Consider the following 19,977-nt stretch of genomic DNA (forward strand, 5'->3'; position numbering starts at 1 on the left):
TTCTTATGCCCCACTCTGAAAAGGTACTACTGTAGCATCATTTGGCTGAGCAGAATGCTAACATTAAATCCGAACTGTATTTGTTCAATTTATAAAATTATAAAACTACCTGATAAGACTTTTTTTAGTTTCTCATACTGTCCATTTTCTAATTATTTATGTTTCTGACCTATAATGTCACAGCAACATCAAATTTATTCTGCAGGCCAAATTGTATATTTCAAGAAATTCAACATGATATACATTAGGTAGAGTGTTCTCATGTGTTACTGATTTTGATAATATTTGGCAAGTGAAAAAAGGCTTTTTGCTTATGTAGACAGTTTTCTGGGTAAATGATAACTACCTATAAGATTTGAAAACACGATCTTTTACTTCTTTTACTGATGCCTGGGTAGCTTATATGCAAGCTTAAAGATCAGAAATACTGGTAGAAGCTGAGGCTTCATAAAATACATTTAAAGAAATACTGTGTAGGAGCTTAGATTTATAGAAATGTAGGATTCATTTTAGCATTTAAAAGCTCTGAAGAAAAATAGGGGTGGGGTTGTATATTTACTTCAGGAGAATGCTTTATATAATTTAAAAATGTAATCCTTATGATAATGTTTCTCCCTATATGCCTTCATGCTGTTATCTACTGGCTCTCCCCTCCCCTCCCCAGGCTGGCACTGACTATAGCCCATGATTTTTCTGTAGTATCTCCCATGCAACAGGCTCCCTGAGATGGGGGTCTGCTGTCTCTAAAGTGTTTTGAGGGGGCCATTTTAATGGGCGGAAGAGGGCCAGTTGGGGTATTATTGTACTTTGTATGTCTTAAATTGTGATTTGAAAACCACCTCGAGCAACGAGAGACTTATATGTTAATAAATAATTAACTCAAACAAATGTGAAACTGTTTATGAATTAAAATTTAATTAATGTTTCATTTTACTAGTGTAGCCTTTCTTAGGATTTGTAACCACTAATGAGATAGCATGCACCACATATAGAATGCATCGCAAAAACTGATTTACTGATGTAGATGTATCAGTGCAATTCCTAATAAGGGACTCAGATGGAAGTCACACAGCAGTTTGCCAATACAAGATATTTGCCAATACAGTATTAGCCCAGCATTAGGAAACATCCATTATTAAGGCAGAACATTGGAGAAGGAAGATCTTGTATAACACAAGGATCCCTGGGGGGAGGGGGGAGAGCACCTCGGAGTGTTCTGCACACAGAGAAATGCATGGCACATGCTCGAACACACGTTCCACAAGATGCCTCTCGGGGAAAATCAGAACACTTAATGCAATAGTACTAGTAAAGGTTGTGGCTAGAGATGGGCACGATCAAAAAAAAATGAACGATCAAGCTGATCATGGATCGGCGCCGGCGACAATCCTGATTTAACGAACTGCACCAAGCATCTCTCGTTCCCGATCCGTGGATCGTGGATCATGGAGGCAAAAGCGGAGGGGTGCCCCGCTGTTCCCAGCGATACAGAAACGGTGGGTGATGCCAGCGGCATCTGTGTTTGTGTTTGGCCGTCTGTGTTTGGCCGTCAGAGCTGCCTATCAGGGTTTGCAGGGATGAGATTGGAGTGCCCATGGCTACAGAACACCCCCTTCCCCCTCCCTCCCCTGGGTGTCTTCTCCCAACTGGTGACTGCTTTGCTGCTCCATGGTTGGAAGGAAGCCCTGCTGATCAAGGAAAGCTGGGCTTCCATTGCGGTTTCCAGGGCAACAGAAGGAGGGCAAACAGAGCTCAGGCATTCCCCTGGCTCTGTTGCCAGGGGAATAGATTGCTGGTGCCTGAGTGTCTGGATCCCCGATCTGAGCCCGATTGCCCCGATCCAGGCCCCTCCCGATCGCTGGATCATTGGCCGTGGATGATAACGATCTGCCGGGTCACAATCACGCGATCGCCATTATCGTGGTTTTTTTCTATAGTAATGCGGATCATGCCCATCTCTAGTTGTGGCTTCCATACAATGCCTCAAAGTACATTCATTCATTTTTTTTCTGTAAGAGTGAATGGCATCCAGATTGTGGGAAGATATATGAACACATATTCGTTTTCATAATAACACTGTAAGATGCCTTTGTATAAAAGTGAGCTAGAGTTTCTAGTTAAGACTGCCTCTTTTTTTACAATATGCCTTCAAAAAATGTGAGGCATGAATGATTAATGTCTTCTGTTTTCAGCCTGAACTGAAATCTTGTATCATAAGATCTGACCGCATATGTTCTTAGCATAGTGTTTCTCATCAGGGTAATCTCTGCTGAACTTATTCCTCATCTGTTTTCAACACAACCATGTAAATGCTAATTACCACAAACATTTCATTTCTCTGAGTTAGTTCTCTCCCTTCATGACAAGAACCCAAATGTTTTATTTAAAACACACTTTAGGATTCTGCAAGGCATCTGATGCAACAGAAAGTTGATTACATGGACTTTAAAAAAAATGTTGTTTGTCAATCGATTTGTAGCAAAAAGACAATATATATATATATATATATATATATATATATATATATATATATATATATATATATATATATATATATATATATATATATATATATATATATATATATATATATATATACATACATTATAAAGTAATTAGTAAGTACAACTAGCTTTACACTCCATCATCAACATCCATGCTTTTTATTTTTTAGCTTTCTATTTCTACTGACAGGAAACATGACAGTTAACAGGCAAGACAGGACTTATTTCCATGTAAGGGTTTGTAAATGTTTTTATAAGTTTTTGCTGTCTTCTCTCTTCTTCACTATTCATAACAGTGCTGCTACTATACTATTTTTATGAATAGCCTTATGCTGTTCGAAAAACACCAAAATAAAATTATTTGTAAAGAAAACTACGCTGAGTTTATATACAGAAGCAGGGGTTCAAATCCCAGATCATCAGAGAAAGAGTCAAATGCCTTATCAATTGAGCTACCCAAGCACAGAACAGAACTAATCCTGCCCTGTCTGTCTGAAAAGGATCAATTTTAAAAAGACCAGGATGTTGCCATAGTTCTTGACAGAAGGAGAACACCAAAAGGTTCAACTCTCATACACCTTTTACCCCACTTAGGGTAATAGCTTAAGCACATATGGGACTCACCCCAGCAACTCCAGAGAGGAGGCTGGGGGAGCAGAGATGATAGCAGCAGCAAGAACAGCCCCAGCAGAGAAGGCCCCAACAACACAGAGAACCTCTCCAGTAGCAGAGGCAACATCAGGGTACATGTTGAGGATGTCAGCATGGGACACCACAGGGCAAATGAAATCCTCAGAAGCAGCCGGGAGCCCGCCATCAGCAACAGTCCCCATAAGCCTAAGGGAGGTGGATCCTAGGCAGAGAAGAGGATATCCTGCCCAGCTAGCCTCCCAAGCCTGCCCAAGAAAGGGCCAGTGAGCGAGTATCCAGCCGTGGGGGTAGGGGCATTCTCCTCCATCAAGCACAGCTACATGTAGGTTAGCTGGCAAAGCGGGGTTGGACAAGCTAGCAAGGGAGTGGAAGGGCTGTTTGGAGTTGTGGTTTTTGAGGTTCATTTAAAGAGGGACTAACAGCAGGCTGGAGCAGAAGAGAAGACCCACCACTAAGGCAGAGAGTGCAGAAGTACTTGAAACAGAGAGAAACAAGTCTTCATCTTCCAGTTCTGAGGTCCCTCGTGGGTGGACTGGACAAGACGATGGAGGGCAAACCCACTGGACTGGCCACAGGGGAGTGTCACAGTACAACTGGTGTTTGCAGTCTCTACTGCCACACTACTACTGACTTTAGATGAAAACCTACGTAAAGAAAAACTGAGATCCATATCTGGATACACCCTGTAAAACTGCTACTTCTGCAAATCTAAATGGTTTTTTCAAGAGAATCAAAAAACAGCAATTCTGCTGGACTCTCCAAGTAGAAGCTGGCTTTCCCCCCCATTATAATATGGAAAGGGGCGGTTTTTTCATTGTTCCTCTATTACAATTGAATGAAGGCCATGCATAACCAGTCCCTAAATTTCAACTATTGGTGGCCAGAAGGAGCTGGAATTAAAAGACCACCCAAAGTCCAGGAATGAATTTACAGTCTATATTTGCAACTGGCCTTTCTGTCTAGCTTAATGGAAATTACAATCAGCACTCTTCAGAATTTATCCCTTGTCAAAATTCTGATATTATCGTTCTTTCTGCCTTCAATGTTTTGTTTCTTTTATTAAAGATTTGAGACCACAAGCTACTCAGTAGCTGAGATTCTAATTCATGTTGAGTGAAGGGTATTCAGTCCTTCATAAAAAGCAATGTGAAACTACATACATTAGAACTTAAAAAAATAGTTGTTTTAAACACTCATTGTTCACAGGCTGAATTACCACATTGTTTTCAATTTTCACAGTGTAATTTTGCAACAATGTCAACTGTTCATTGGATAGCTTAGATATATTTGTCATGCTCAGTTAACTGGCAACCAAAGCTGCAGAGGCAAGAGAATTCTTGGTGTAACACTAATAAAAGCACTTTAGAAACAGGTTTTGTCCAGGCATAACTACAGTCCAACCCCTGGTTGGGGCCTATTGGTCTCTAGCCTACAGGAGGAGGTAGACTTTTCTGCAGCCTACTACAATCATTTTGCTAAGCATGTTGCAGATAAATGTCTTGTGTCTATTCCAACTCGCACCTGTTTCATTTTAACCTAGTTATCTGTCAGACTGTGGCTAGATAAGGCACTCTCTGCAAGGTTCCCTTTAGAGGCAAGAATAAGTCCAGTGTCTGGCAAAGGAAGTTTTATTGCAGAAAAGGTCCATTATAGTCCACTGTCCTGAATAGGAGACTCAGGATGGTACATGATCATTGTTACCAATGAAGAGCAAGCATAGGATACAGAGTAACAATACCCATCTGGAACAGCCTCCCCCCACAGTTCTCAAAACAACATCTTTCAGTCCTGGGAAGCTGCTCTCCTTCAAGGCCAATGCTTGGTGGAACGGTGTTAGACACAACAATCTCCTCTGGTGGGAATGCTGCCTGGGAACTGGTGCACCTGGGGAGAAAGCACTTAAACACTAGAAGCATTAGAAAATGGAGTCAGTACAGTTTAGATACATACTGGACCTGACATTCTGCCCCCCTTAAAATAGATCCCCCCCTGGCTTATATGGATAGCGAGTATGAAAAGCTTTGGTTAATCTAGGAGCATGAACATGTGCAGAGTTCACCCATTCATCGTAACCAGAATCAAAGTCCTTCCAGCGAATGAGGTAAAAAAGCTGGTTTCGCTTGAGCTTAGAGTCCAAGATTTGTTGTACCTCATAGTGTATTTGGTCGTCAATCAAAGTTGGAATGGGTGGAGCTTTGATGTGCCATTTGTTGTCGGTGGGAGCTCTCTTTAGAAGGCTGACGTGGAACGTATCATGCACATGGCGCAGGTTTTTTGGCAAAGTTACAGCAACAGTTACTTTATTTATTATTTTGCGCACAGGAAAAGGTCCCAGGAATTTTAGAGCGAGTTTGCGGCTGGTTTGAGCTAGCTTTAGGTTTTTTGTGGAAATATACACATGATCTCCAGGTTGTAATTCCCATTCGGCCACACGATGGCGATCTGCGTATTTTTTGTAATCCAGTTTGGCTTTTTCAAGGTGTTTCTTAATAAGAGTCCACTGCTGCGCCGCCTCCCCCCACCATGAAGATACATCTGGCAGTTTAGAGGAATGGAGAGGGGGTGCGTCTAACGGGAAGGGATCGAAGTGAGTCCCGTACACAATTTTGAATGGTGCCTCTCCCGTTGAAGCGTGTACACTGTTGTTATAGGAGAATTCGGCTAGGGGGAGGAGGTCCACCCAATTATCTTGTTGAAAATTAATGTAGCAACGAAGGAATTGTTCTAAAATTTGGTTAGTCTTTTCGGATTGTCCGTCGGTTTGTGGGTGGTGGCTTGAACTGATGCCTTGTTCAATATTCAACATTTTCAAAAGCTCCCGCCAGAAGTTGGCAATGAACTGTCCGCCGCGATCCGAAATCACCTTGGACGGAAAAGAATGTAATTTCACGATGTGTTTTAAAAACAGATCCGCTAGCTTTCGCGCGGAGGGTATAGCAGTACAGGGGATAAAATGTGCTTGTTTGGAGAACAGATCTACCACCACTAAAATACAATTATGTCCTTTTGAGATAGGTAGATCAGTAATAAAATCCATGGATATTACGTCCCAGGGTCTGTTTGGCGTTTCCAATGGTTGCAGGAGACCCGGAGGCTTCCCTTTCCTGGTTTTGGCGCTGAGGCAAACAGGACAGGAACTAACGTATTGGGAAATGTCTTTGCGCATGCCCGGCCACCAGAATTGTCTTTGGACGAGATGCAAAGTTTTTAGATACCCATAATGTCCAGCAGTGGGAGCATCATGACAGCGCTGCAAAATTTCCAGTCTGAGGCTGTCTGGGACATACAACTTGCCCCCGGCCAACCAATCCCCTTGTGGGGATTGGGTCAGTTTGCTCCGCGGAGCTCTATCCCCCTCCTTCTCTATTTCAGCTTTAAGTTTCGATTTCCATTCCTGGTTGGCTGGGAGGGGCTGCTTGGCGCGGCTGCGAGTAGTCACCACGCCCCCAAGTTGCTTAGGCGAGAAGACCGTGTCGACCGTCTCCGCCCGTTTGCTCCTATGTTGGGGCATGCGCGATAGGGCGTCCGCCAAAAAGTTAGTTTTGCCCGGGAGATAATTTAGAGTGAAGTTGAATTTCGAAAAGAATTCCGCCCACCGCAATTGCTTGGCATTCAGTCTGCGTGGGCTCCGGAGGGCCTCCAAATTTTTATGATCTGTCCAGACCTCAAAAGGGTATCGCGCCCCCTCCAGCCAATGTCTCCAGTTAGTAAGGGCTGCTTTTACTGCAAAGGCCTCCTTCTCCCACACATTCCAATTCCTTTCCGCCGCAGAAAATTTTCTAGACAAGAACGCACAAGGACGCAATTTTCCATCCTCCCCCTTCTGTAGCAAAACCCCCCCTATCGCCGTATCGCTGGCGTCGACCTGTACTATGAAGGGGGATTGTTCGTTGGGGTGGGAGAGGATGGGTTCTGTTACAAATTGCTCTTTTAGGCAGTCGAAAGCCGTTTGGCAATCGGGGGTCCATTGTAATTTGGAAGAGGGCTTCTTAGCTTGGTCCCCTTTATCTTTGGTTTTCAGCAGTTCTGTTAAGGGGAGCGTGATTTGGGCGAAATTTGCTATGAAGTCTCTATAAAAGTTGGCAAAACCCAGGAAGGATTGCAGTTCTTTGCGGGTGGTGGGCGTTTGCCAATCTTGTATCGCCTGTATTTTGGCTGGATCCATTTTCAGACCCTCTTGGGAGATACAATACCCAAGGTAAGTGAGTTCTGTTTTATGGAATTCACATTTGGACAATTTGATGGGCAGTTTATTCCTCATCAAGGTGGCTAGGACCTTTTGTACCATTTGAACATGTTCTTCCTCGGTGTCCGAATAAATTAAAACATCATCAAGGTACACCACCACCCCTTTGTACAGAAATTCGTGTAGAACTTCGTTTATCATGGACATGAATACAGACGGGGCTCCCGTCAATCCAAAAGGCATAACTAAGTATTCATATTGTCCGAGGGGCGTATTAAACGCGGTTTTCCACTCATCCCCTGCCTTGATACGAACGTGGAAGTAGGCATCTTTTAGATCTAATTTCGTAAAGATCTTACCTTGGGCCACGACGTTGAGAAGGTCTCGGATGAGCGGTAGAGGATAGGCGTTGTTGGTGGACACTGCGTTCAGTCCCCGGAAATCTGTGCAGAGTCTGAGTCCCCCATCCTTCTTTTTTACGAAGAGGACCGGAGCGGCGTGGGGGCTAGAGGCTGGGCGGATGAACCCACGTTGAAGGTTGGTGTCGATGAATTTCCGGAGCTCTTCGCGTTCATGGAGACTCATGGGGTAGAGTCGTCCTTTGGGTAGCGAGGCTCCTGGTAAGATTTCCACCGCACAGTCCGTTCGTCGATGCGGGGGTAGAGTGTCCGCTTCCTCCTCCGAGAAAGCGTTTAGAAAAGGCCAGTAAGGTTCGGGTATTTGGTTGACTTCTTCTTGGGTAAGGAGGGCCTTTTCTTTCTGAGTAGGGTCTTCGCCCCAGTTTTGATTCCAACGGTGATTTTCACAGTTGGCGTGACTGAAGGTAATGCATCCCTGTGCCCAGTCTATGTAGGGGTTGTGATCACATAGCCATTTGCTGCCTAGGATTAACGGGTACTTGGCAGTAGAGCTGATGACAAAGGACCTCTTCTCCCAATGTTGTCCCATGCCTGTGATCACCGGGATGGTTTCAGTTGTAACAGGATTCATGTTGGTACCATCCATTTGTTCAAAGATTACTGGATTTTTTAAATCCCGAGTTGGTAAAACCAGTCCATTAACTAGAGCAGGGGCTATGATGTCTCTTGAGCAGCCCGAGTCGATTAGAGCTTGCACCCGAATGTGCATTTTTCTCTCTGGGTTGATCAGAGTTACGGGCATGAATAAAATGGACCCAGGTGGCCGGTTCGGTGCAGGAACGGGCTTGGGGCGGATCTGTCGTTTGGGCCCTTTTACGACAGATCCATCTCGTTTCCCGACTGGGGGCTCTCTGGATTGACTTCTGCGTTTGGGGAAGCGGGGTCGTATTCCATAACTTCTTCCGCTTCTAGTCCCCTCTCTGAGGCGGGCCTTTGGGAAGCGCCGCGGCCTCTGTTCGCTCGAGGTGCGGGAATCGGGCGTTGGAGAGTAGGAAATGGAGCAAGGGTTGGGCGCCTTAGTTGAAGCGGAGGTCTTTGCACAGGCCGGTAGGGGCATTGTGCTGCAAAGTGACCGGCTTGTCCGCATTGCAAACACAGCCCTTGTTGCCATCTAGCATCTCTCGCTCCACGGGTGGCGTACCCAGCTCCCCGTCCTCCCTTCTGCAAAGTCAAGGGTCTTCTTTGTCCCGTTTGTTGTTGTTGTTCAACCAAACGGACTTCCAAAATGCGATTCTCAACTTCGCATGCAAGTTGGATCCAACCTAACAAGGTAGGGGGATTGTCCTGCATGAGGGCTCTGTCCAAAAGTCTCGGGTTTAGTCCTTGCTTGAACAGGATGATTTTGGTGGACTCCTCACACCTAGGGCATTTGGCAGCCAATTGTCGGAATTTCGTGATATAGTCTCTCGCTGACATGCTGCCCTGTTTAATGGCCTGCAATTCTGTTCGGGCCCTGGTTTCCTCTAAGGGGTCTTCATATTGTGCTCGAATAGCATCTACCAACCCCTGGAGAGTATCGAGTTCTGGGGCCCCGATATTATATAGTCCTACGTACCAGTCCGCTGCTTTCCCTTGTAAGCGGGAGCCGAGATGTTCAATTTGGCTGGCCTCGCTGCCGAAGAGGTGTCCCCACCGGTTGAAGAATTGCACGACTTGCACTAGAAAAAAGCCCAGTTTGGAGGGATCCCCATCAAAAGTGGCTTCCAGTTTCACCCAACCCATTGGGAGGTCTTGCCTCGGAGCCGGTGCTGGGTAGAAGTCCGCCGGAAGCATCAATGGCACTTGAGGTATGGGGGGACCCGGTTGTGCTAGCGGTGCTGGTTGCGCTGGCGGCGGCATCACCGGTTGAGCCGGGGGTAGCGGCCTCGGCTGGGCTGGCGGTGGTGCTCTCGGCTGGGCTGGTGGTGGTGCTCTCGGCTGGGCTGGTGGCTGCAGTCTGGGTCGGGCAGGCGGCTGCAATCTCGGTCTGGCTGGTGGCAATGCAGGAGGTGCTGGCCGTAGCGGTTGAGGTGGAGGTGGTCGGTGCGGCGGAGTAATGATCGGCCGCTGAGGGGTGGGTTGGTGGGGTCGTAGTGGTGTAGGCCCCATCGGTTGGTTCGGAGGTGGTCTTACGGGCTGCTCCAGTGGCAAACGTATCGGCTGCAGCGGCGGGGTTAGTTGTGGTCGAAGCGGAAAGGGCCGCAGCGGCGAAGGCTTAATGGGTGGTGGGCCGCGCGGGCTTGCCCCTCGTGGTGTCGTGTCTCTGGGACGCACAGGCTGGTCTTGTGGCGCCGGTAGATCTTCCCCCGGGGTTTGCTGAATAGGAACCACTTCTAGCGGTCGTTGCGGTAATTCCTCCTCAGAAGGGGCCGGGAGTTCTTCCGTCTGACCCGGCCGAACTGTTGTTGGAGAAGCGGGAGGGTGTATCACTGTCGTCTCGGTTGGACGGGTTGGTCCCTCTCCTTCTCTTGGCTCCTCCGCTGGAGTCTCCTCGGGAGACGGATCCCCGTCCAATTTAGGGGGTTCCGTTGGAGTCCCTCCGGGCACCTCAGCTGGAGTATCCCCGCTCGGCAGAGTTTCGTTTAGTCCAGGGTGTTCCGCAGGCGATTCTCCCGGTTCTTCAGGGTAGGATTCCTCCTCTCCCGAAGGTAGCGGCTGCTGCGGGTCGACCTCCACTGGATAGGACATGACACTTTGAAGGGTGGCAATTTGTATCGCCATTTCTTCAGGCGAGATTCTCTCTCCTGCCCCCATTGACGAGATTAGGTGAATGGCATGAGCCAAACTTTCCTCCATATCGATCAGCCTAGCTTCCAACTGTTGCATTCGGCTAGGACCCGGTTGCCCCATCACGGAACCTCCCTCAGTTGTACTCACCGGGGAAAACGGCCCCCAGGGCGGAGGATCGCCTTGATCGACTCGCGATCTCGCTGCTAGAATTCCTTTGGCTAGGCCCGTCACGGCCGAGATGCCGGAGTCTACAGCATGGGTACGGCTTTGTATTTGCACCCAACTTTGCTCAGGAACTTCCGTTGGCTCTTTCCACGGGGCAAGTTCCGAATAATCCCAACTCAGGGCGCCGCGGTGAGATGTGTTCCCGTCCGTCCGTTCGGTCGTCCGGTTCCAAAACAGCCACGGTTGGCTGCTGTCCAGCTCAGGGACCGTCTCTAGGCTTCGGCGCCCGTCCATCGAAACTCTTGGATGTAGCCCTCCGGCCCGGCGCTCCCGTGTTTCTCGGGGTCGGGCTCCCCACTCCGACGGGGTGGGTAGCGAGAGCAAGGGAAGAGCTGTAGCCCTCGGCCTTGTCCCCTCACTGCTGAGGTCGATGAGAGGCGGTGTAGGCGTCGAAGCACCAGCCCCGGCTGGCACCTGCGATTCTTGGGGTTGCACTGTTTGACTGTCGGGGGACGCATACGGATCAAACAAAGGATCCCTGTCCGGGACTACCTTGGATTCCGCTGGGCCCGACTCAGGCATGATTGGTAACAAAATGTCAGACTGTGGCTAGATAAGGCACTCTCTGCAAGGTTCCCTTTAGAGGCAAGAATAAGTCCAGTGTCTGGCAAAGGAAGTTTTATTGCAGAAAAGGTCCATTATAGTCCACTGTCCTGAATAGGAGACTCAGGATGGTACATGATCATTGTTACCAATGAAGAGCAAGCATAGGATACAGAGTAACAATACCCATCTGGAACAGCCTCCCCCCACAGTTCTCAAAACAACATCTTTCAGTCCTGGGAAGCTGCTCTCCTTCAAGGCCAATGCTTGGTGGAACGGTGTTAGACACAACAATCTCCTCTGGTGGGAATGCTGCCTGGGAACTGGTGCACCTGGGGAGAAAGCACTTAAACACTAGAAGCATTAGAAAATGGAGTCAGTACAGTTTAGATACATACTGGACCTGACAGCTGCCTCAACTCTGTGTAAAGTCATTTGGAGATAGTAGCTACAAACAGTATTTGCATCTGTTTATGTACTATATAGAACTGTTGCTAGATTTGACAATAAAGCCATAGAAGATGCCTTTGCACACACAGGGCTAGCCTGGCCCCATAACTAGACATGCCACAAAAGGAGTCCAGAGGCCTAGAACAGAACAACATTGGACAGGGGTATGAACTGTGTAATAAGGAATTACACAGTTGCATAGTCTTGTCTAGATTAGAAGAGCTGTCTAGCTCATGTCAATATGTACAATGTATTCAGGTGCAGACACTGTCTGAGAATGACAAAAATGTCTAACTTCACAGAAGTTGTGATGTAATTCAAGGATAGATGTATTGTTGGAGGGCCAAAAGATATTCATGTGTATGAGAAACTTGTAATCACTAATTTTACACGGACTTTGTTAAGATAAAATGTAGCAATAATGAACTAACCATTTCTATATACTTTAAGAAGATGTTTCAAATATAAATAATCTTGTCTGGTGTTTGAAGTTATAAGATAATAAGTTAGACAAAAATGTGCAACCCCTTGAAGTGGGACAGATAGCTATTGTAAGGAGATAGTTTTGAAACTATAAATATGACAAGCTGAACTGATCAGGAGGAGCTTCTTCCTATAAGGGGCTTTTTGCCTTCATATATTTGGGTAAGATACTTTTTTGGACTCATGTAATTGATTATTCTCCTTTAACAATCTATGTAGTTATAATGGATAGTATGATTTTCTATCAATTGAGCCAATTTTAAGAATGTTGAATAATTATGTTGTATTGATAAAGGCTTAGAACGGAAGCAGAGATTCTGTAATTTTATTACTTGTGTACAATACCCTGTAACGATTCCGAACTTAAGATACTATCTGTGGTGTACCTCTTGCTGGGAGTTAAATGATTTGATATAGGAACGCTAACTAGATACTCAGAACATCTTAAGTGCATGCCTATATCTGAATCAGGCCTGACCAGAGTCAACCAGAACAATATGTGAACTGTATGTGAACCACTGTGGCCATTTCAAACAGCTTCATTTTTCCTGGTGGTGCCATTCAGATTTAACTTTAGCGATGTAGTGCCAACGTACTAATATAGTGGCACTATAACATACATGAGATACCAATCACTACTGAAGTGCTATCAAAAAAATCACTATCCTTTTTTTTTTTAAAGGAAAACCGTGCACTGGAAATCAGCAGGAAAATAAAAAAGGTAATGCTGGTGGAAGCACCACAGACAATTCAAACAATGAACGGCAGAACATTTGAGAATGGGAGAAAGGGGTTTTCAAGACAACCAGCTAAACCCTGCAGCTGGGTGTGAAAAGGTAAAAAATATCCAGTAGCAACAAGCAACTTAAACAGTTTACCGTGGTGATATGAAAAGGGCCTCTGGTTCTACAGCAGCAGAATCAGAATCAGAAAGTTTTATTGTATTTTGCCATCGGCTGTTACAAGTTTACAAAATCACAAGATACATACTAATAAAAATTTTAGAATCTAGTAGTAAAATTAGTTTAAAACAGTTTAAAAAATAAAATAGACTACCACGACCAAAAGATCATGAATCCGCCCCAGTCAGAGCTACCCTAGATCTAATCTTCTTGGCCTTGAGGGCAAACTGAGAGACTCTGTAGGATATGTAAGTATCTGATAGTAGAAACACATTCTTCTCAGATTAAGGATATGTGTTTATGGCAGATAGAATATCAGCCAAAAATTTGTCACTAGGTGCCCTATATAGCTGACAGGAAATAATGTAGTGAGGCAGATCCTCAGCTGTAAGTGACCCACAGATACAAACATGGTGTTCCATTGGGGTGTGAGAGTGGCAGCCAAAAGGGCTGTTTGCATGGTTTGTAAGTGTAAGTCTGAGACTGTAAGTGGAAACGTTAACTAAGTAAATATATCTAAAATGGTCAGATTTAATTAATTTGTACCAGGGTGCAGCCTTAGATTTTAGTATTAAGGATCAATCAATCAGTGCGTCAGAATTATAGATCAAGTCTCTTGAGTTGAGAATTATCTCCTGAAGTCCCTAGTAAATCATTAGGGATGGTATATCTTTGAAGGATAGTATTAAGAAAACCAGGGCATGAGGAGTCTTTTGCAAGAAAGAGGTTTGCAGATTGAAGACCTAAGGAGTTGGATCCGGAAAATTTAATCCTTTTCCAGTATTTTATAACTGCAAGGGGAATCTATGCCCCAAGGGAGGGGAGACCTGTTTCAGCTCTCATAAGGGCAGCAGGAGAGCCCCTTGGGAGAGCTAGTAGCAATAACAGGATCAGATGGTCCCAGGGTGTCAGTTTGTTCAGTTGTGTGGAATAACGTACAGCTTGTCTAAGAATGTGGAAAGGATTTTTGGAAGTTTGAGACCTATCACTTGCTACCACTCTTGCCCCTCTTGGCCGCTTATATCTGCCAGGGGGTCTGGGAAGCTAGGTCTGGGAGGCAGTAAATACCTCTGTTGACAGAGGGTGGTCACTCCTGCCTTGAAGAGGGCAGTGGTATGTCCTCTCTTAAAGAAACCTACTCTGGACCTAGGAGAGTTGAATAACAGTTGTTCAGTCTCAAATGTATGTCCAGTCTCAAACGTGCCATTCTTGAGCAAGGGGATCGAATGAGTGGTGGCTGGCCAACTTCAGGAATTCCTGAATGAAGTGGCTTGTTTATATCCATTGCAATCTGGTTTCGGTCCTGGTTATGGAATTGAAATGGCCTTGGCCACCTGGTAGATGACATACACCAGGAGATGGATGGTGGAGTGCAACCCTGGTAATTCTCCTGGACCTCTTGGTGAGTTTTGATACTATTCATAATGGTATCCTTCTGGACTACCTTTTAGGGTTGAGATTGGGATGCACTGTTCTGCAGTGATTCCAGAACTACCTCAAAAGTAGGTTTTAGAGTGTGGTCCGAGGGGACTGCTGATCTGCCCCTTATCCTCTGGCCTACAGGGTTCCACAAGGTTTCATCTTATCCTCCATGCTTTTCAACATCTACATAAAGCTTCTGGAAGAGGTCATATGGAGATCTGCGCTGAATCACACCACCAATATGAGGATGGCACTCAGCTCCATCTCATTCTTTCAGCAGATCCCAGAGAAGCTGTTGAAACTGTAAACAGGGGCTTGGAGGCAGTCTGGAATAGACAAGGGCCAACAAACTGAAAGTTAATCGTGACAAAATGGAGGTGCTACTGCTGCAGGGATGGCCTGACTCAGGAAATGGGTTATTTTCTGTTCTGGATGGGGTTGCACTCCCTCTTAAAGGACCAGGTTCATAGCATAGGGGACTCCAGGAACTAGACTTTCTGTTGGATAAACAAGTGGCAGCAATTTCCAGGAATAGCTGCCCTTGAAGAGTATCTGGAAGCTACAGTTGGTTCAGAATGCTACAGCCAGAATGCTGACTGGATTGGCTTATAAGGACCATATCACTCCATCTAAAACTAGCTCCCAATTTGTTTTTAGGACCAATTCAAGGTGATAATATTGACTTCTAAAGCCCTATATGGCTTGGGGCCAGCATACCCAAAATTATTCACCCACTCCAGTCATCTTCGGAGGCCTTTGTTCAGATGCTCCTATCGTCTGAGGCTAGATGGGTGGCAACCAGAGAAAGTGCCCTCTTGGTTGTGGTGCCAAATCTTTAGAACTCCCTCTTCATCTCCCTCTATTGCTGTCTTCCACCAGTGGCTTGAGACTTTTTTGTTCTGTTTGGCATAATTTGGTTATTGGTGTTATGGGTATGTTTGTATGTTTTTATTTTAACATTTGATGTTTGTCGCCTTAGGGACCCTATTTGGGTGGAAAGGTGGCACAGAAATGTTTTAAACAAATAAATATCTCCCCTATATTGAACGTAGTATTATTTAGAATCTGATTTTGTCATTCTCTCTCTCTCTCTCTCTCTCTCTCTCTCTCTCTCTCTCTCTCTCTCCAGTTTGGTGTAGTGGTTAAGAGCGCAGGACTCTAGTCTGGAGAGCCGGATTTGATTTCCCACTCCTCCACATGAAGCCAGCTGGGTGACCTTGGGCGAGTCACAGTTCTCTGGAGCTCTCTCAGCCCCACCCACCTCACAGGGTGTTTTGTTGTGGAGATAATAACAACATACTTTGTAAACCACTCTGAGTGGGCATTAAGTTGTCCTGAAGGACAGTATATAAATCAAATGTTGTTGTTGTTAGTTGTACAGAATGGAGAAGCCCATTAGCCATGGATGTCCATATGCATTTAAGTTCCCCCAAGTTACCAGTGAAGGCAATGGGAGCAAAAGTATTTTTGTGATGAACAGCAGCTCTCCAACTATTGCTTCTGCTGTCCAAATTGTGTTGACATTTTTTGCCTTGCAGGGTCAGAGCTGGATCCTGGAACAGCACGATCAAATAACAGACAGAGCAAACACTACCCTAATGGGATATGTGACTATTGTCTCAATGAATGCACACTGACAGTGCTATCTTGAGCAGGTTTACTCAGACTCCTGCTCAGGACTATTCAACAGCGCTTAATCTCAGGAAAGTATTCTTAGGATTGCACTGTGGATTTCCCATCAGCCAAAATATGTACATCGGGCAATGACAGGACATGCGGGAAGCAGAAAAGCACCTAGGTAGCACCACTGTCATTGTCAGGCTTTCACCATCTACTACAGATGTAGCAACATGTAGCATCTCCTAACCATTACTAATTACTAACCATTACTAATTACTAAATGATCCTAACTATTACTAATTATCAACCTTTTGTCTCTCTCAGCAGCCAGCCTTACAAAGATATTCCCCACAAGTGAAGCCTACAGCAAGACCAACAGCAGGAACCAGAGCGCACCCAGGTGCTCCTCTGCAAGAATACTCTCTTATTCATGTACCTCAGCAAATTCCTTAATGGAAACGTCCAAACTACCCTGTTGTCTGTCATGCACCTGAGGCTGCTTAATAAAGACAATCACTGTTTGCTGTTCTCTCTAATGGTGAACTGGGATCCTTTTTCTCCCCAAGACCACCTTATTATGCATTTTGGCTATATTCAAGATCAGATTCTTAATGGGTCAAAGATGCAGAGGAGTTAGCCGTGTTAGTCTGTGGTAGCAAAATCAAAAAGAGTCCAGTAGCACCTTTAAGACTAACCAATTTTATTGTAGCATAAGCTTTCGAGAATCAAGTTCTCTTCGTCAGATGCATGGTACAGAAACTGCTCAAATATAGAAGAGGAGGGAGGAGGAGGGGAGGAGAGAGAAGAGGCAATTAGGGCATGAGAGGGAGGGTGCAACCAAAACATTCCTTTGCTAGTAAATGTAAACATCTCCTTTTGGTGTTGGGGTCAGTTGGAGTTTGCCCTGTTAGTTTGTAGCAGCAAAACCAATTCCAATGCAGTATAAGCCTTCGATAGCCACAGCTCTCCCTGTCAGATGCATCTGACAAAGAGAACTGTGGTCCCCGAAAGCCCACGCCAGGTGTCACTGGGCTCCCCAGGCAGCTACATATCAGGCAGCTACATTTTATTCACCCCCCCAACTGCTTGAAGTCAGCAGAGGACAGATTTCTAACAGCTTACAACTCCCTTGGTGTCTGCTGGTACACTGCTAGGTTTCTTAACATGGACTAAGTACTGCCCTCTCATTTCACTCCTCCAGTGCAAGTTACCCCTTTTGAACAGGCTTAGCAAAGGAGAAAGAAATCAGAGGTTTGTTACATGTGACCACAGCATAAAATGAAGTTTCTCTCTAAGTATAACTGAAAAAACAAATCAAACTAAAAGACCAACAGTTTATCTGGAAGCTCTCAGATATTCTTGCATTGAGCTTGGGAGCAAACACATTAAATGGAATGAAAAGGGAATGACAGTTATGAAGACCTACAGAGAAGGCTCCTTGAGGGAGAAGATATGTATAAAAATAACTGCAAAAAAGAGGTTTTCACCCTCCCTCTCCATCCTGGCAGTCAAGTCAAGGAACAGGGCAAGTAAACTTCAGCACTGCATGGATTAAGACTCTCTTTCCTAGCTCTATTAAGACAAATAATACAATGTCACGAAAAGTTTTGCCTCATCTTGCAAACATACCCATCTCCTTATAGCACCTCATCCATCACTCAGGAATTAGTCAGCTCAGATATCACAATACAAATTGTTTAAAAGCAACAATTGTATTTTTCAGTGCATATAAAAGGCACTGAATAAACATGATATCAGAGAAATATAAATAGCATTTATTTCAGCAAGTGGAACTGTACCAAAATGAGTAAATGTACAAGACTGTTCTTTTCTCTCCAACATTTTATTTATGGTATATGGGTCTAAATTAATTCTTTCCCAAACACATTTGTTTCATTATTGTATCAATGCAGCCCAACAAAAACCAGAAATGTTTAATGTTTTGAATAATAGTAAACAATATACAAAACAGTCATCTGGCTTTAGTCATCTGTTTAAAATTGTTCTAGAGGAAGAAAACATTTCGGTTACAGTAATCTATTTATCAAAAGGGCTTACCTTGACATGCACCAGTACGGATGTTGGGGATGAAACCTCGGCGACATGGTTGAGGTTGAGCAGGGCACATCTCACATGGATGGCCCCATGCACGTCCAATGGTTGCACAACAAAGGGTCTTCGTGCATACAATACCAGTCAGCTGGCCTTGACACATCTGGTTGTTGACCTGAGTGAAACAAGGGCCTGTTCTATAATCTGGAAATGGAAGGAAATATTTTAATGCTTGAAGGCTGCATCATCTTATCTCTGCCGCAATATATAAAACATCAGCAAAGCAACTTCTTCAGTGTACTGTATACATCTGGTAAAGTTGTGTGTAACCCTATAAAAGTTCATGACACAAAAAAGCTTTAAGACCCCACAACATGCTGTGCCATTTTAAAGTAAATTAGAACAAATCTGTTATATCCTATATTTTTAGTTAAGGAAAGGATTCATAAAAAGCTTTATCATAAAAGTATCCATGCATGAATGTCACAAAAGTTGTACAAAAGTTCAAACAGGATAGCCAGACTTTAGAGGCAAACTGCACATTATACTAACATTTATTTATTTACGTTATTTATAGTCTGCCTTTTTCTCTGAAACTCAAGGCAGATTACACAGTGTGAGTCAGCACAGTCAACTTCAAAGCTATTTCAAAGCTATTTCAATAAACTTGTAATAAAGTATATAAATGAGACTGCAAAGATTTAAAGCTAACAGAAATCCAATATACGTAGAACCAAAGAAATGCTGAAACAGAGCACAAAGAATTCTAAGCCTGACATACAAAACAACAAAGAAGCTACCCAGTAAGATCACATTTACAGCAACAGAGAGTATACAGAAATAAAGTCTATAGTCTCTATTTACAGAAACTGCCCTGTAGGATCATACCTACAGCAACAGACCGTAAACAGCAATAAAATCTACAGTCCCCATCCTATTACCAATACCTTTGAGATCACTGCCTAGAGTAAGGAGTGCTTAATTCCCTCCTTGTCAGCTACTTTCCCCAAGCCTTTCTCCCAAAGCTGTCTTTACATTATAAATTTTATGGATAATAGTTAAATAATAAGAGTAAAATTAACAAGCTAAGATACAAAACTTGCTAGGCTGAGCAAAATATTGAAAATAAAATGTTCAGGGGTTCTCTTCTGTGATGATCATTATTAGATATCCTATTCAGAAGTATTAGAGTGGTGATGGAGAAGAAAACTTATCCTGAAGTTTATATATTTTGATATCTCTATGTGGGTCCTTAGGTCAGCGGATAGGAAAGCCTACCCTGATCGAAAGGGTACTCTGCTCCCCTCTCCTCGTAAATGCTTAACAATGCAATGTGCAGTTTCAGCCGTCCCTGTCAGTAACTGGTTAACTGGATGCCAGCACAGATAAACATTATTTTCCTTGGTCATCAGTCCTTGTGTATGCATGCTGTGCTTAAATAAAGGAGCCACTGCCTGGCTAGGGAGAGACTAGCCTTCGCAGACTGATGCTCAGAAATGCAACCCTGTGTCGTGTCATTCCTACAAGTGGCACAGCCGAGCAGGGACACCCGCTCACCAACGCCTGGCATAGGCCCCTTTGAGTGCACTCCTTCATCGCTGTCTCAGTGACCCCTTCATTGGTGAGTATGGGAGGACAATTTTCACATGCCCAGCGCAGGCATATTGAGGAGCTCCAGTTCCTGGTTCAGAAGTCCGGTGGGTCCGTGACTTCTAGTCAACTTCGCTCCTTGGTTCAGGAGCTTACTAAGCTCTGCCCCTGGTATCCTGAGGAGGGGTCTCTCCGCCTCAAGGACTGGGAGAAAATCGGCT

At 44.8% G+C, this 19,977-nt stretch overlaps 1 protein-coding gene across 1 annotated transcript in view; it reads right to left on the reverse strand.

Moving 5' to 3' along the window:
- Window positions 1–19,977, reverse strand: part of FBN2 (fibrillin 2) — a 286,019-nt gene that overhangs the window by 204,847 nt on the left and 61,195 nt on the right. Inside the window, exon 6 of the mRNA XM_054986552.1 lies at window positions 18,173–18,370. Within this exon, the coding sequence (XP_054842527.1) occupies window positions 18,173–18,370 (198 nt within the window). The remainder of the gene's footprint in view (window positions 1–18,172; window positions 18,371–19,977) is intronic.

Source organism: Eublepharis macularius, chromosome 8 (genome assembly GCF_028583425.1).
Source record: "Eublepharis macularius isolate TG4126 chromosome 8, MPM_Emac_v1.0, whole genome shotgun sequence".
Taxonomy (NCBI): domain Eukaryota; kingdom Metazoa; phylum Chordata; class Lepidosauria; order Squamata; family Eublepharidae; genus Eublepharis; species Eublepharis macularius.